At 33.4% G+C, this 13,966-nt stretch overlaps 3 protein-coding genes across 3 annotated transcripts; all 3 read right to left on the bottom strand.

Moving 5' to 3' along the window:
• Positions 1-227: 227 nt before the first annotated feature.
• On the bottom strand, positions 228-4,467 carry LOC110715003 (protein RTF1 homolog). The gene is made up of 2 exons (XM_021893568.1): positions 4,288-4,467; positions 228-2,488 (listed from the first exon to the last, which is right to left on the bottom strand). The coding sequence occupies exon 2, from the start codon at positions 2,443-2,445 to the stop codon at positions 490-492; it is 1,956 nt and encodes a 651-aa protein (XP_021749260.1). The 5' UTR covers positions 2,446-2,488; positions 4,288-4,467; the 3' UTR covers positions 228-489.
• Positions 4,468-5,638: 1,171 nt separating this feature from the next.
• Positions 5,639-8,497, bottom strand: LOC110714870 (proton pump-interactor BIP103-like). The gene is made up of 6 exons (XM_021893422.1): positions 8,297-8,497; positions 7,980-8,105; positions 7,179-7,466; positions 6,641-6,838; positions 6,382-6,480; positions 5,639-5,904 (listed from the first exon to the last, which is right to left on the bottom strand). The coding sequence occupies exons 1-6, from the start codon at positions 8,492-8,494 to the stop codon at positions 5,770-5,772; spliced, it is 1,044 nt and encodes a 347-aa protein (XP_021749114.1). The 5' UTR covers positions 8,495-8,497; the 3' UTR covers positions 5,639-5,769.
• Positions 8,498-10,828: 2,331 nt separating this feature from the next.
• LOC110714951 (cytochrome P450 98A2-like) lies at positions 10,829-12,935 on the bottom strand. The gene is made up of 3 exons (XM_021893504.1): positions 12,443-12,935; positions 11,854-12,224; positions 10,829-11,615 (listed from the first exon to the last, which is right to left on the bottom strand). Exons 1-3 carry the CDS (start codon positions 12,933-12,935, stop codon positions 10,971-10,973), a joined length of 1,509 nt encoding a protein of 502 aa, XP_021749196.1. The 3' UTR covers positions 10,829-10,970.
• Between the last annotated feature and the right edge of the window lie 1,031 nt (positions 12,936-13,966).

Here is a 13,966-nt window from a genome sequence, read left to right as displayed (position 1 = left end):
TATAATATGTCGCATGTCACATGTTTATACTTTAGGCCAACAAACTTTCATCATTGTCTGACCATTTCAATATGTTTATGAGTGGGGGCCTAAAGTATCTAAGCTTTGGATACTCTCTTATTAGATTGTGTTTACTCTAGTTCTTGAATTAGCTGATAATTAAGGTTTTATAACTACTTAAACCCAAACTGCAAATAATTAGCTTGACTTTTTATAACAGACCTTCATGATCGATAAGCAGGCAATTGAAAACTTAACTCTAAACGAAACTGAACTAAGACGAGTTCTCATCTATTGAACAGAAGAAACTAATTCCGATTGCACATTACAGTCCAGTATCTTGGAAAAACATCAGTGCAACCAGGAAACTTCAAACAGCTAGCACCGTAAAACTACCTGATGAGCTACTGATAGCTTACCTAAAACATTAAAACTTACAGAGTACAGGCGGGCAAATCTGATCTACAGCAGAACCAAAAGAGAAGTTTTTCAAAGCAACCCTCTCCTCCTCTTATAGTCACCCACTGAAAGAGTCAAAGAATGTGTTCTTCCGTCATCTACTGGAACTTGGCAGCCTATATTAGCTTCAATCTTCTGTTTTCTGGCCAAAAAGGCAGCTGCTGCCCCATATGCCCCCCCGAAACTCTCTAACAAAGACAGAGAAATGGGTAGCTTAAAATCATGCAGCGTGTTTGACTCTGTTCCTTGGTCCACTGGTGCTTTTGTATCCACCAATTTTCCTGCTCCAGCAGCAACCGCCAAAGCTGCAGTTGTAGCGTCCTTAGCATCACTGCTCTTGATCTTCTCAGTGTTTGATACACTGACATCATTAACAACTTCAGCTGTTCCAACTCCAGTTGTTGCAGGCTTAGCTTCCTGCTTTGCATAATAGTTTATAGACCTAGTCCATCTTCTCGAAAAAGGGTCATATCCAGCATCTCCAGGATTCAAACTCCGGTCTGCTGTTTTCGAGGATGAGACTCGGAAATTCTCAGCTCGATTCTTTTTGTTCATTTCCACAAGCTTCAGTGCCTTTTTATCTAAATCTTGGCCTTGTCTGGCTTTTTCAAGTTCTTTTAGTCGGATTTTGATTCTTTCAACCTCATCAACATCCTCTTTGTTTTCTGCATTTTCCAACTCTCTCCTCAATTTCTCCTTCTCAGCTGCAATGTTCATTGGCCTGGCTGAGACTGATTTCTTTTCATGCAACATTTGTTTCACTGTTTCAGCTGAGTAAACAAAACCATTTATTTTATCAATAACATCCTGCTTCTCCAAAACTTCTTTAGTGTGTGGCATTCGACCACCACTACGGTCCACCTCTCTTCTCCATTCATTAAACTCTTCCAAGGTAGGTGGAGAGTCAGAAACTCTAGCCATCTGCCACCTTGCAGCAGAACGATCACTGCCCCACACACAATTTAGGTACTTATGGGTTGTCTTATTCTCAAGCATATATTTTCTGTTTGGATCAGAAGCATCAATGTTTTGAACCATGCATAACCTGTAAATGCTTCGGCCATCCTTCATCCCAATACCAACCCTGACAAAGCAACCGATGATCAACTCCTCAAAAAATGGTTCCATAAACCACTTTGCCAGTTTCGACCTCCTGATAGTAATATTCTTTATCTGTTCATATGTTGGAGTGTTTGAGATAGTACTATCTCTATCTTCATCACTATAGTCCATTCTGCCACCTCCTGTCGACCCTTCATCATCACTGCGAGAATCACTTCCATTTTCACTCTCACTAGAGCTACCTGAGCTAGAAGAACCAACACCTTTCCTCTTCTTTGGAGAGTATTCCCTGGAAGCACGGCGTTCATGGCTCCCTATCTGCTTCCCCTCTGGATCCCTCTTCATCCGTCTCGCTTTCAATTCCTTCAAGGCATCAGCCTTGGCTGCCGAACGATCAGCATATCTGATAGAAGAACGCACTCCACGAGAAGAAGCAGGAGGTGAGATGTCTTTTGCAGATTGGGACTTTTTATCACTGCTCAATCTTGATCGCATCTGTTTGTGTAATTTTCTATCATCTATCTTTGCAGCCCTATCAGACAGAATCATCTCCCTCTCAAGTTCTGTCAACTTTGAAAGTTCCTCCCTATCATTTTCATCTTTGTAAAGGTCACTACCAACATCAGAATCACTGCTATAACCTTCACGATCAGATCCCCCACCTTTGATATCCATATCATCACTACCAGGATCATCATTTCTATTCTTTGACCTTTTTTTTAAAGGAACTTGAGACCCAGACAGCTTTTTACCTGCATGTCTGTGGTTATCATCTGACTCATCATCCTTGGAATCACTTCCACCATCTGAATACGAACCCTTGTGCCGTCTTTTGGAAGTTGAATGAGACTGTTTATTTCTCTTGGATGCACCTGTTCGTCCTGCTGCCTCCAAGAGCATGTTCTCCAAGTCTGCCTCTGACATGACTGCTGTGATTTGTGAGAATAATTTGGTGGTGAGCTATAAACTGCAAAAATACAAAAAAAAAAAAAAAAAACCGTTAAGATACAAATTTCACATTACAGACATGTAAAGGTTAATAATTAATAGTTCAATTCACAAAATTGATCCAACATAATATGGAGCTAGAAGACCTTTAACATAATAGCAATATACAAGATAATAACGTAAACTATATCAACAAAGTAGAACTTTGTTGAAGAAGCTCAAGGATATGTCATGCAAAAACTGAAAGCTATAACAAATAACAATATCACTATGAAAGGGCATATCGTATAACATTCAGCCAAAATTATCTCATAGTCTAATTATTCATATCTGAATCACTAAACTGTTAACTGTCAATGTAAAAAAAAGACTTTTAGGTCTATAATAAGCACGTGAAAACGAATACAATAATAAATTTTAAGGTCTATAATAAGTAATAAATTTAACAATATCTAGGTTTCATTTAATTTGATCCAACTTTTCTGTCAACTAAATCGAATAACTTTCAGATAACACAAATCCTTTAAGATCAATCCACATAACTTCCAGAGTTTACAATACTTGAAACATCGATGCATCAACAAAAAGGTAATATTCAGGGCAACAAAAGAATTTGGTTACAGAATTATTTGCATAGCAGCAACAGACTTTTGACGATGACATTATAAATTACTGACATACTTCGTATAATGACTGCTTTTTTTTTGAAGAAAATACTTCCGTATAATGACTAGTTACAACAGGAATTACAGAACCCAGGGTACAGAAATCAGAGGACACCAGGAACAGATTATATTAAACAGAAGTATGATCATAAACCAAAGCATAAAAGTATAAATATTATATCTACGCATAGCTACAAGCCTACAAGAAAAGAAACGACAATTATGTTCCAGCAATCAATTTTAAGTTCAATTTTGTTGAAATTGACATCAAAACATCCCCTAACAATGCTAATATTATTACAGCCAATTAAAATATATACAAGAAACAACTTAATCAAAGAGAAAATTGAGAGAATTCAATTAGGGATGCAATCCTTGAAAACAGCCTAAATAGGAGAAGGATCGGCTTGAGCACGAATCTAGACAAAGCCTCAATCAAAACTTGGCTTGGCTCTAGTAGCCTAAAAAATTTTGGACTAGGAATGTGTGCTCGATTAGGATCGAAAAATACGACACATTAGCTACCAAGTTTGACACAGGTTCAAAAAAATCACATAAATTGTTCTTGCTTGAGTATATCAACGCAAGTTGCACATATTAGCAACAAAATTTATTTCAAATATCAAATTAGGCTCGAAAAATCACATAATATTGTTCTTGCTAAGATATACTTGTATATCAGAGTAAATTAGAAATTTTCAATTAAATTCGATTCAATTATCAAATTAGGCTCAAATAAAACTGCTTTCGCTTAAAATTATCAACGCAAATTGCACATATTAGCAACAAAAACTAACTCAAATATCAAATTAGGCTCGAAAAATCACATAATATTGTTCTTGCTAACATATATATCAACGTAAATTGCAAATTTCAATTAAATTCGATTCGATTATCAAATTAGACTCAAATAAAACTGCTTTCGCTTAAAAATATCAACGTAAATTGCACAATGCAAATTCCTAGCAACAAAAATCGCTCGATATAGGCATTCACACCTCCAGTAATAATACCAACAGCTTAATTATTCAGCATAGAAGAACCCTAATTTGATTATACTGCCAATCAAATTTTTTAAAAAAACGTGAAATTAAACCCTAGATTGTGAAATTGATATTCAATATTTAAAAAGAAAAAAAGGAAAACAACTTACCTTAGATGATGATTCAATGGAGAAATGAAGAAGAAAGTCGGTCGAACAGAGAGAAAGCTGAGAGAAAGCTTCAATGGAGAAGTTAGAATACGCTTCAATGGAGGAGAGAGAGAGAGTGCACTAGTGCAGCGTAAATAAAAGTAAAAAAAGCTTTAAAAGAGGTAAAAACAAGATTACGATTAATGACACCCATTTAATACGGGGGTTAATGTTAAGATTGTTAACTGTAAGACGTAATACTTTCTCTTTTTAAATTACGAGTAGGATATTTTGACTTTTGACATAATTTATAAATTACTTTGTAGTACGTACTTTTGTCTTTAAACTATAGTCTATAGATATGAAAAAGTATAGTTATAAATTATGATAGATCTTATTAAGTTCGATTAAATATGTAATACTCGTAATGTACTACGTTCCTTTGGCGTTAGATAAACATTTGAAATATTTCTTACAATGGTTTTAATTTAGGAATGAATGTAAAATCACGCATCGATCGGTGTAAATATTATTCATTTTAATTCAATATTTTACTTTTAGCTATCTAATTCAACATTTCAACTCCCCTAAGGACATGCGTTCGTTGGCTTTTGGTTGAGATGGTCATTTGATAATTATATTATTTTGGAATTCATTGTAATCCACGGGGTTTTCTACGTACGACATGCTGTGAAACATCTGAATTGGTTCACATATTATATAATCTTCAAATTTGGATTTCTTTTCACCTTTTCATTGTTTTTACCATAGGCCCCCATGACACCTTGAAAGACCATTTTGATGATTGAAACCACCTACTTTGTCTTTATACCGCCAATTAAATCGTTTATGTATGCTCATTCTAGAATTAACTCAAGTTCATCATATATGAGCAATTGAGCATATATGTGATCAATTAGGGATCTTATATGGTTCCAAACAACATATATGACATTGAGGTTCATCACTCTCACCTCCAAAAATTTCGACACCAGGTCCTTAAACCTCCTTTGTTTAAAATTAAAGTGTGAATTATACCTTCAGTTTTGACCAACTTAATTTTTCCGAATCATGAAAGGAATTGAAACAAGTTAGTGTGCTTCTCATGGAGCCCACGCCACTATGCATGAGGCCATTTTAGTATTTGGTATACTGTCAACTTTAACTTTAGTCAATTTAACCATTTACTTCTACACCTTCTTTCACTTCTTCAAGGTCACCCTAAGTCTTTATATGACTGATTAGTGATTGTATTGTTCTAAACAACATTATATAATCATGGAATGAATTTTGTATAATCTGGAAACTTATACATTTTTTAATATTAATTTCAAAAACCGAGCATGAGTCAAAAAATTATGTAGAATTTATAAATTATTATACATGCAGTTTCAAATTCATGCAAGCTAGCTAATACGAAGTAATATCATACAATAACAGACTTGTTCAAGTAATTAAAGTTAAAAATAGTTTTGCACAAATTTCTCCAACATTGTCAAGTAGCTATATTACTTCCGAGAGGTCTTGCAGTCTTCCATCTTTGCTCAAGCCTCGATTGGCAAGGGATTGTTGGACGCTTGTTGCATAGTTAGCTCTAAACGTGTCGTCGTGTGTCCATCTTGACATGAACTCCTCGTTCTAAACATGTATGTATATTGTATACGTACACACGAAAAACAAATCAAACAAGACGTACACTTAGGCCCTGTTTGGTTTGATGTAAAATGTTTTCATGGAAAATGAATTTTTCATTTTTTTCCCATTTTCCTTTGTTTGGTTTGTTAAGGAGTGGAAAATTTCATCCTTAATGATGGAAAACATTTTCCTTCTAAAAACAAGGGAAGCCATATTTTCCTCTCTCCTCCTTACCTCTTTTTTTACTTCCCTCTCATTCATCCTTACATTTTCACTCTTATTTTTTATTTTTCTTGGACTTTTCTTGTATGCAACCAAACAAAGGAAAACTAATTTGCAATTGTGTTTTTCCTTGAAAATATGTTTTCCATGAAAACTAATTTTCCATTGAAAATGTTTTACATTAAACCAAACGGGGCCTTAATAAGAATGGCAGCTTAATCAAAAGACCAAAGAATGAAGATTAGTTGTGTAACTAACGTTTTTGCAAGATAATTCTTCAAGTGATACCAGATCTTTCTTTGTTACAAGCTCCTTGACCTTTTCTTGTAGTTTGCAAAACTTATCGTTAAGAGCAATCTGTCATAATGAACAAGAAAAAGTGTTATTATAATATTATCTATAAATAAAGGGATTTTCTAACGTGTGCCCATGACCACATGATTTAACTATATAGTTATATACTACTCGTAACAAGTATGATCGAAAGTAGAATGTAGCATATGTAGTTTAATATTACCTCCTCTTTCATTTGAATTTGAAGTTTCAAAATGGTCGTAGTAGCCTTTTCTTCCTCTTGCTTCACAATGTCGTACCTATTTTCAAGAGGTGTAAGTTGCTTCTGTATTTTAAAAATTTGTCGTTCAACTTCTGCCTGTTTTTGTTCATTCCTCCCGTAGTTTGGATCTACTTCTTCCCTGATTCTTTTCACACATTTCTATATTGTTGAGACAAAGAGAAAGCTCAATACAATTAGTAAGATAGACCTGCCTATCTTCCACTAAACGTGTATACTATCTTAAAGAAAAAGGAATTACTTGGCCATATGAAGTAAAAGGGTTCGACGTCATTGTAGTTTTTTGCTTTTCAAAATCATATAATATATGTCATACAATAAATTAAAAATTACTCAAATGCATTAAACTCATAATAATTTTTGAAAACTGACAATAGAAAAGTGCAAACATTTTTTTCTTGTTTCTTGTTTTTGGTTTTTTATTATTAAACAAGCCTTTTTTCAATTACAGTGTGTTGCAGGAGAGAGTATAAAATCTTACTCGAATCTCGCGTTTCAAATCGTACTTAGAACGAGCATAACCATAACCATAAATATAGGGCCAATGTTCATCATGACTAGTTGCTTTCGGGATTTTAGCATTGGCTTGTTTAACTTCGGGCTCGAGCAATTCCCTTCTTCTTTCAAGAGGTTCAAGCTCTTTGAGGATTTGTTTCTCGATCGCCCAATTAGTCTTCCCATGACCTACTTGCACTCTCAATTTCTCAATTCTTTCCATGATTTCAGCCAATTCTATGTCCGGGTTCGATTCCTCTTCGAGGTCTTCATTCTGTACTCGTGTATATAACCATTATTGTGATTACTATGGTAGAAAGCTATAAGCAAAAGAAGAGCATGTATGTCGCAGAATATAATCAAGACTAAGGGCCTGTTCACTTTAGCTTAATTTCAGTTCAGCTCCAATCAGTTTAGTTCAGTTCGATTCAACTCCTATCAGTTTAGTTCCGTTCCTAATTTTCTTCTCTCATAAAATATTCATTTCAGCTTAGTTTAGTTTAGCTCAGTAAATGTGAACAAACCCTAAGCCAATCATTAATTGTCTCTCCAATAAAGTTGTATTTTTAAACAATATAAACGAGATATATTTTTACTTAATTCAATATCTTATATAATTGATAAAATCGAATCTCCTTTATTTATAGATATCTATGACTTTTAATTAATAAATTAATTAGACTATTAAAAAAATGTCATTTGGTAAGATGTTAATTGCCTTATATGGCTCTCTTTATGACGCCAAAAAAAGAAAAATCCGAGCTAAATAGTAACTAGTAAAGCTTACAATTGCCTCAGGCCAATGCTTCAACAGTAATGTTCGGTATTTCTTGATATCACGCTCGGAATAATGGCGATACCATTTATTTCTTCCATTGAATTTATTGTTTGGATCCAATAAACTTATTTTTTCCTGAAAAAAAAAAATACTCGTATAAGTTAATTTTGTCAAAAAAAAAACAACTATCCAAATTAGTGAAATTACCATTTCTCATGATTTTTCGTTACCTCTGTTTTAAATAAGGCATAATACTTCGTGAATTTCTATAGACCACAAAAATAAAGACGAGAATATATAAAAAGAATCTAAGAACTAGAAAGTACCTTTAAGGGTCGTATTCTATTAAACAAACGTGTTTTCTCCTTTCGAAGTTGTTTCCTCAAGTCCTTGGCTATATTTAGGTCGACTTCCAAATCAGAATTTAGGTAATACTTCTCTATTTTGGCAAAATAAAATTGATAAACTGAATTATTTGGTTGTTGATCATCATCAATATCACCTAATTTTGCATTTTCTGGCATTTCTGTCAATAGAAACGATATAATAATAATAAAAATCATGATACAATCAAATATAAAACCATTTAATTATACATCTATCAATATTGTTATTATATAATAGCGAGAAATCATAATCGTAGTTAGTTAAGGAATAATACCTTCAAACGCCATTGATTACTTGGATTTCCTAAGTAACCTGTTAATCTGTTATTATGCCCTAGCCTTCCAAATTGATTAATGGGTATTTGTAATATATGTCACCGAATTTGGAAGACGGTTTTTTGGGAAAAGGGAAAAGAAAAGAAAGAGAGAAAGAAAAAACCCTAAAACCAATATACAATATTTGACACTTGACATACCCTAATAAATTTATCCTTTTTTAAAAAAAAAAAAAAAAAAAAAAAAAAAAAAAAAAAAAAAAAACTGCCTTGTTTGGTTTATATGAAAATGTTTCCTGTTACGGCCTTACGGGTAAAATACATTTATAAATGCTTGATAATTTTATATGTTTGTCTTTGGGGTATATCCGTCTTTTTTGGAAATAGTTTGGGGGTAGATCGAGGTTAATTAATTTTACGGTTTTACCACATGCCTAATAAGTTATCAAAGTTCTTTTCAAAAAAAAAAAAAAGTTATCAAAGTTTACGAATTAAATGTTAGACTTGCCGAGGAGACTTCAACGAGAATTTGACACTCACACTTTGATTGAGACATCGAAGCTCACGAACTACTTCAATGGAGGAACGGAATCTCACGAGCATCTTCACTGAAGGAGGACGACCAGGGCCGTCTCCGGCAATTCGATGGCCTTGTTCAAACTAAAATATTGGGCCCTTAAATATTTAAAGAACTATTTTTAAAACGTTAAAAATGTTATTATTTAATGACTTTATTTAGTATTAATAATACAAATTAAATAGGAAAATATTCATATTACTAAATTTAATAATAATTCAATTAAAAAAACAAATAAAAACTTTTTATTTAAAAAATGTCATCCTCCTAACATTCTTTGAAGCAAAATCCTTAGTTATATCTTCATCATTTTAATTTTGATTTGGAAATTAAAAAGCAAAATCAAAGATTTAGAATGAAATTTTGGGTTTTAGTTTGAAAAATGTTGGTATTTTACGAGAAAGAAGGTGAATAGGTAATTTATGATATTTTTTAAATGAGTCAGCATTTTTTTAAATTATGGGGCCTCATTTTTGGGGGCCCTGTTCTGTGTGTGAGAAAAAACATGTTCAAAGACGGCCCTGAGGACGACAAATCCTATCCTTTGAGTTAACCATGCACTATGTTTCTCCATTTTTCTTAGGGTTTTTGTTTAATTATTTAACAACGAAATTGCCTGAAATGGTTTTGGAGATAGTCTCCATTGAAGTGGCTTGAAACTGTCTATCCTCCATTGAAGTTTCTCGTAAGAACTTGTTTTTGACGCAATCAATAAATGGATCTCTGTTCAATCCCTTTCCGATTGCATCCCACTTGCATGTTATGCTTTTTTTTTTTTTTTTTTTTTTTTTTATTCGTACACTTTCTCTTATTTACAAGAATGTCACAAGATAAACCAAACATGTTTATCTAGCAGGTTAACCTTGGACCCTTCTTCTTACCAACATTTATTAAAATTGGGACCCACTTTAAAATAATTTTCCTCTTTTTATTGACTAGTAGTAGATAGATGAATTTTAGGTTACTACCTATTCTATAAAATTTGTTTTAAAGTGAATAATTTTACATTGATATTTTGGTAATTGAAATTCATTTTTGTTGATGGTTAAATTAATTGATTGATATTGGTCAACAATTAATTAATTATTGATTAAATCTTTCCAAGGTAGAGAGAGTGAGGGATAATCAAGTGGTTAGAACTTCTCTTCCGATTCCAGGAGATCCTGATATCAATTCTCACCCCGCCCTTGTGGCTCTCTAAACACCAAAAAAAATCTTTGCAAGATTTTTTATTTTTTTTTCATTGTTTAGTATATATATAAAAGTAATACAAGGTAAAATCCAAATAATGACTTACAAGCATTGTTATTAAAATCCCGATTTAAATCTTAGAATCTTACGATTTTACGATTCATGTAGATCATACGATTCGATTTACGATTCTACCCGATTTTACATATTTTTCTGAACTAGCGAAATCCTTACAAGTAAAAAACATGTTTATATAGGTTTTTATAAATAAATATTATCAAGTATTGATTCCTTAATGGTTAAATAACTATTATCTATCGATAATTAGGTTTCAAACTCATAATTTCAATATATTTAGTTAAATTTATATTTGACGTCTTGATTATGCATGTCGGTAGAATCTTACGATTCTACGATTCGATTTTACGATTCGATTCTGATAGCCCCTTCCGATTCAAAGTAGAATCCCGATTTTAATAACTTTGCTTACAAGTGACTCAACCAAATGAAAATCATTGTCAAAGAGAGACATTTTACATGTGTAAATTCGTTGTAAATATGTTCCCGCAAACTATACATGTGTCCAAATTCGTTTGTACAAATGTCTTGGCAACTTTGGAAGTGGAACAAGTTGCAAAGGAGATGCCATATAAGTGACAATTCCCGGAGCCTCAGACATATTGATCATTTCAAGTTGATTTCCAATAGGAATATCCCAATCGAAGTGGTGCAAAAGATGTCCCAACATTAACGTAACCAAATTTAACCCTAATTGTGCTCCCGGGCAAACCCGACGACCCGCCCCAAACGGTAACATCCGAAAATCATGACCCTTTATGTCAATGTCGTTTTCAAAGAACCGTTCTGGCCAAAATTCAAGTGGGTTGGGCCAAATAGATGGGTCGCGACCCAAGGCCCAAACATTCACAAAAACGATTGTACCCTTAGGGACGTCGTAGCCACTGACCTTGACATGGGTCTGGGCGCGATGAGGTAGCAATAGTGGGGTCGGTGGGTGCAACCTTAGGGCCTCCTTGACAATGGCTTGTAAGTAAGGAAGCCTTGGAAAATCTTCTTCAGTCATAATTCTTTCTTGTCCAATTACATTGTTTAATTCATATTGGGCCTTTTGTAAGACCCTTGGATTCCTTACTAGTTCAGCCATGGCCCATTCCACTACTATAGCTACTGTATCTTTACCAGCAATTATCATGTCCTACAAACAACAAATTAAACATGTATCAATTATTATTTTCTAATTACCTAATTAATTGGGTAGAATAAAAGTAGTCCTATAACCTAATACGAAGTACAACACGTTGTGTAAACTAAAAAAAATGCTATTTACTCCGTAAGTAAAATAACATTTAGGGACGAAAAGAGTATAAACTACAGAACTTACCCTAAGTAAAATAACATTTAGGGACGAAAAGAGTACAAACTACAGAACTTACCCAAAGGAGTCCAATGATAGTCTCTTCATTAAGATCATACTCGTCCTTACAAGAGATCAAAGCATCTACAAAATGAAGCTTGTTATCGTTCTCCATGAACCGTTTCATAAAGTTTCCAAAGCGATCTCCATGCTTGTTCAAGACTTGATCTTCAAACATATGTTGCAACCATTGGATGCCCAACATTATAATATTTGTCCTCTTAAAATTGTTCAACTCAAGTAAAATGTTCATCAATTCCTTTCCTAATTGCCCTTCAAATTCACCTTTGGAGTTGATAAATCTCTTTCCTAATGTTATCCTTGTTATGTGGTTTAATGCTGCTTGTCCCACGTATTTCCTAAGTGTTAGAACACCTTTCTCATGATTTTCTATTGAAAAAAAAATCAACCAATTATTTCAACAAGGTTTTAATCAGGAATAACAAGGAACTAATTACATACTCAATTATCAATCAATTTAGTTTGTTAAAGTCTTGATCGATGACACTCAAACCATAGAATCAAATCATGTATACGTCATTATCTTTGCAGTTGCAGTTCTCTTTACAACTAAAAAAAAAGAGGTAATTTTAAACAGAAATACGTACCTGAATAGCCTGTGGCACTTTTGTAAATAGATTCGATCATGGCGGTGACTTCGTCATTTCGAATGGGCTTAAAGGCCTCAATTTTCTTACTATTAAGTAATTCAAGTGTACAAACTTTTCTAACCTTGACATAATGAGGCCCATAATCAGCCCAAGTAAGGTCCATCCCATCTCTAGCAAAGTTTAACTTGGATTTGATCCTAATCCTATTAGCCAACTCTTGATCATTCTCTTTCAACACTTCCTTAGCCAACTCTGAGCTTGAAACCACAACAACCAATTTGGACCCGAACCACACCGATATTATCGGGCCGTAAACTTGAGCCCATTCATAGAAACACCGAAAATGGACGGGCTTAATTTTATAAAGGTTTCCTATAATGGGCCATGGTATCGGGCCCGGCGGGAGGTTGAATTTGAGCCGTTGGATGATGATGTTGCATGATAAGAGGATGGTTAAGATGATTGATAAGGTAAAAAATAAAATAGCCATTTTTTTTAAGGTTATTAGAGAAACTAAGCTTGCATAATATAGGGGATAAAATGCAATAACGTACTTAGTAGTAGTTGTTAGTCATGAGTTTTGGCTTGTCAAAACTCAAAAGTATTAAAATTAGAGAAGTATTCGTTTCTAGGAAGTTGCAAGAAGCCAAGAATGCAAGATTTGTGACCATAGAATTCGCTCTTGTATTCAATGCACTTGAATATACACAAATTTCTTTGATTGTTTTTTTTTTTTTTTTTTTTTTTTTTGGGTGTTTATAGAGCCACAAGGGTGAGGGTGAGAATCGATCTCAAGATCTCATGAAATCGGGAGGTAATCACTTGAGCTATCGCTCACTTTCTAAACTTTTCTTTCATTGTTATCATGTGTTTGGTATTTAAATGCACCTGTGCTAACAGGGAGGTTAGTGGGGAATTGGGGATACATAGTTACTAGAGAGGTACTTTGATTGATTGATTAATTTTTTTCTTAAGATTCTATGAATTTGAGTTAGCTTTTGTATCTTAGAAATGTCAAACATTAGCCTAAGTTAGCTAGCTAAAATGCTAAATATATCAATTATACTATTTTTGTTTTCTGATATGCTAGACTTGTATCTTGCGTTGTAATGAGCGCAATGTAAGCAATTCATTCCATTATCCATTCCAGGCCACTTTGCTTGGTCCTTTCAAAAAATAAAATAAAATGATATCTATCAATTATACAGAGTTAATTCAATTAAAATAATTTGAATTCAGTTAATATGAGTTAATTTAAGTCAGCAAAATTAAGTCAAGTCCGAAAATATAAGTAACCATAGAAATTAACAAATACATACAATAGTGAAACAATCAAATACTTCTAAAGAAATTTCAAGTAAGCTTGTACAATATATATTATCATTCATTATGTATATATCGACATACGTAGTATTAGTTAGTAATTATTATACAAAGGTAGATATATGGAAGTATATATTGAAATCAATCTAACAAGCTAAGTTCAAGAGTATACCGTGTGTAAGACAATATATTTGAAAA

Source organism: Chenopodium quinoa, unplaced genomic scaffold (assembly GCF_001683475.1).
Source record: "Chenopodium quinoa cultivar QQ74 unplaced genomic scaffold, ASM168347v1, whole genome shotgun sequence".
NCBI lineage: Eukaryota > Viridiplantae > Streptophyta > Magnoliopsida > Caryophyllales > Amaranthaceae > Chenopodium > Chenopodium quinoa.
The sequence above is the reverse complement of the archived record's forward strand: the minus strand, read 5'-3'. Positions and strand labels throughout refer to the sequence as shown.

Coding starts and splice junctions, on each gene's coding strand:
- LOC110714870 (XM_021893422.1), bottom strand. CDS start 8,494: ATGCCAGAAAATGCAAAATTAGGTGATATTGATGATGATCAACAACCA. Junction 7,467..7,979: donor AGCATTGGCCTGAGGCAATT/GTAAGCTTTACT, acceptor ACACGAGTACAG/AATGAAGACCTCGAAGAGGA. Junction 5,905..6,381: donor AAGAATTATCTTGCAAAAAC/GTTAGTTACACA, acceptor ATACATGTTTAG/AACGAGGAGTTCATGTCAAG.
- LOC110715003 (XM_021893568.1), bottom strand. CDS start 2,445: ATGTCAGAGGCAGACTTGGAGAACATGCTCTTGGAGGCAGCAGGACGA.
- LOC110714951 (XM_021893504.1), bottom strand. CDS start 12,935: ATGGCTATTTTATTTTTTACCTTATCAATCATCTTAACCATCCTCTTA. Junction 12,225..12,442: donor AAGTGCCACAGGCTATTCAG/GTACGTATTTCT, acceptor TTTTTTCAATAG/AAAATCATGAGAAAGGTGTT. Junction 11,616..11,853: donor CTATCATTGGACTCCTTTGG/GTAAGTTCTGTA, acceptor TGTTGTTTGTAG/GACATGATAATTGCTGGTAA.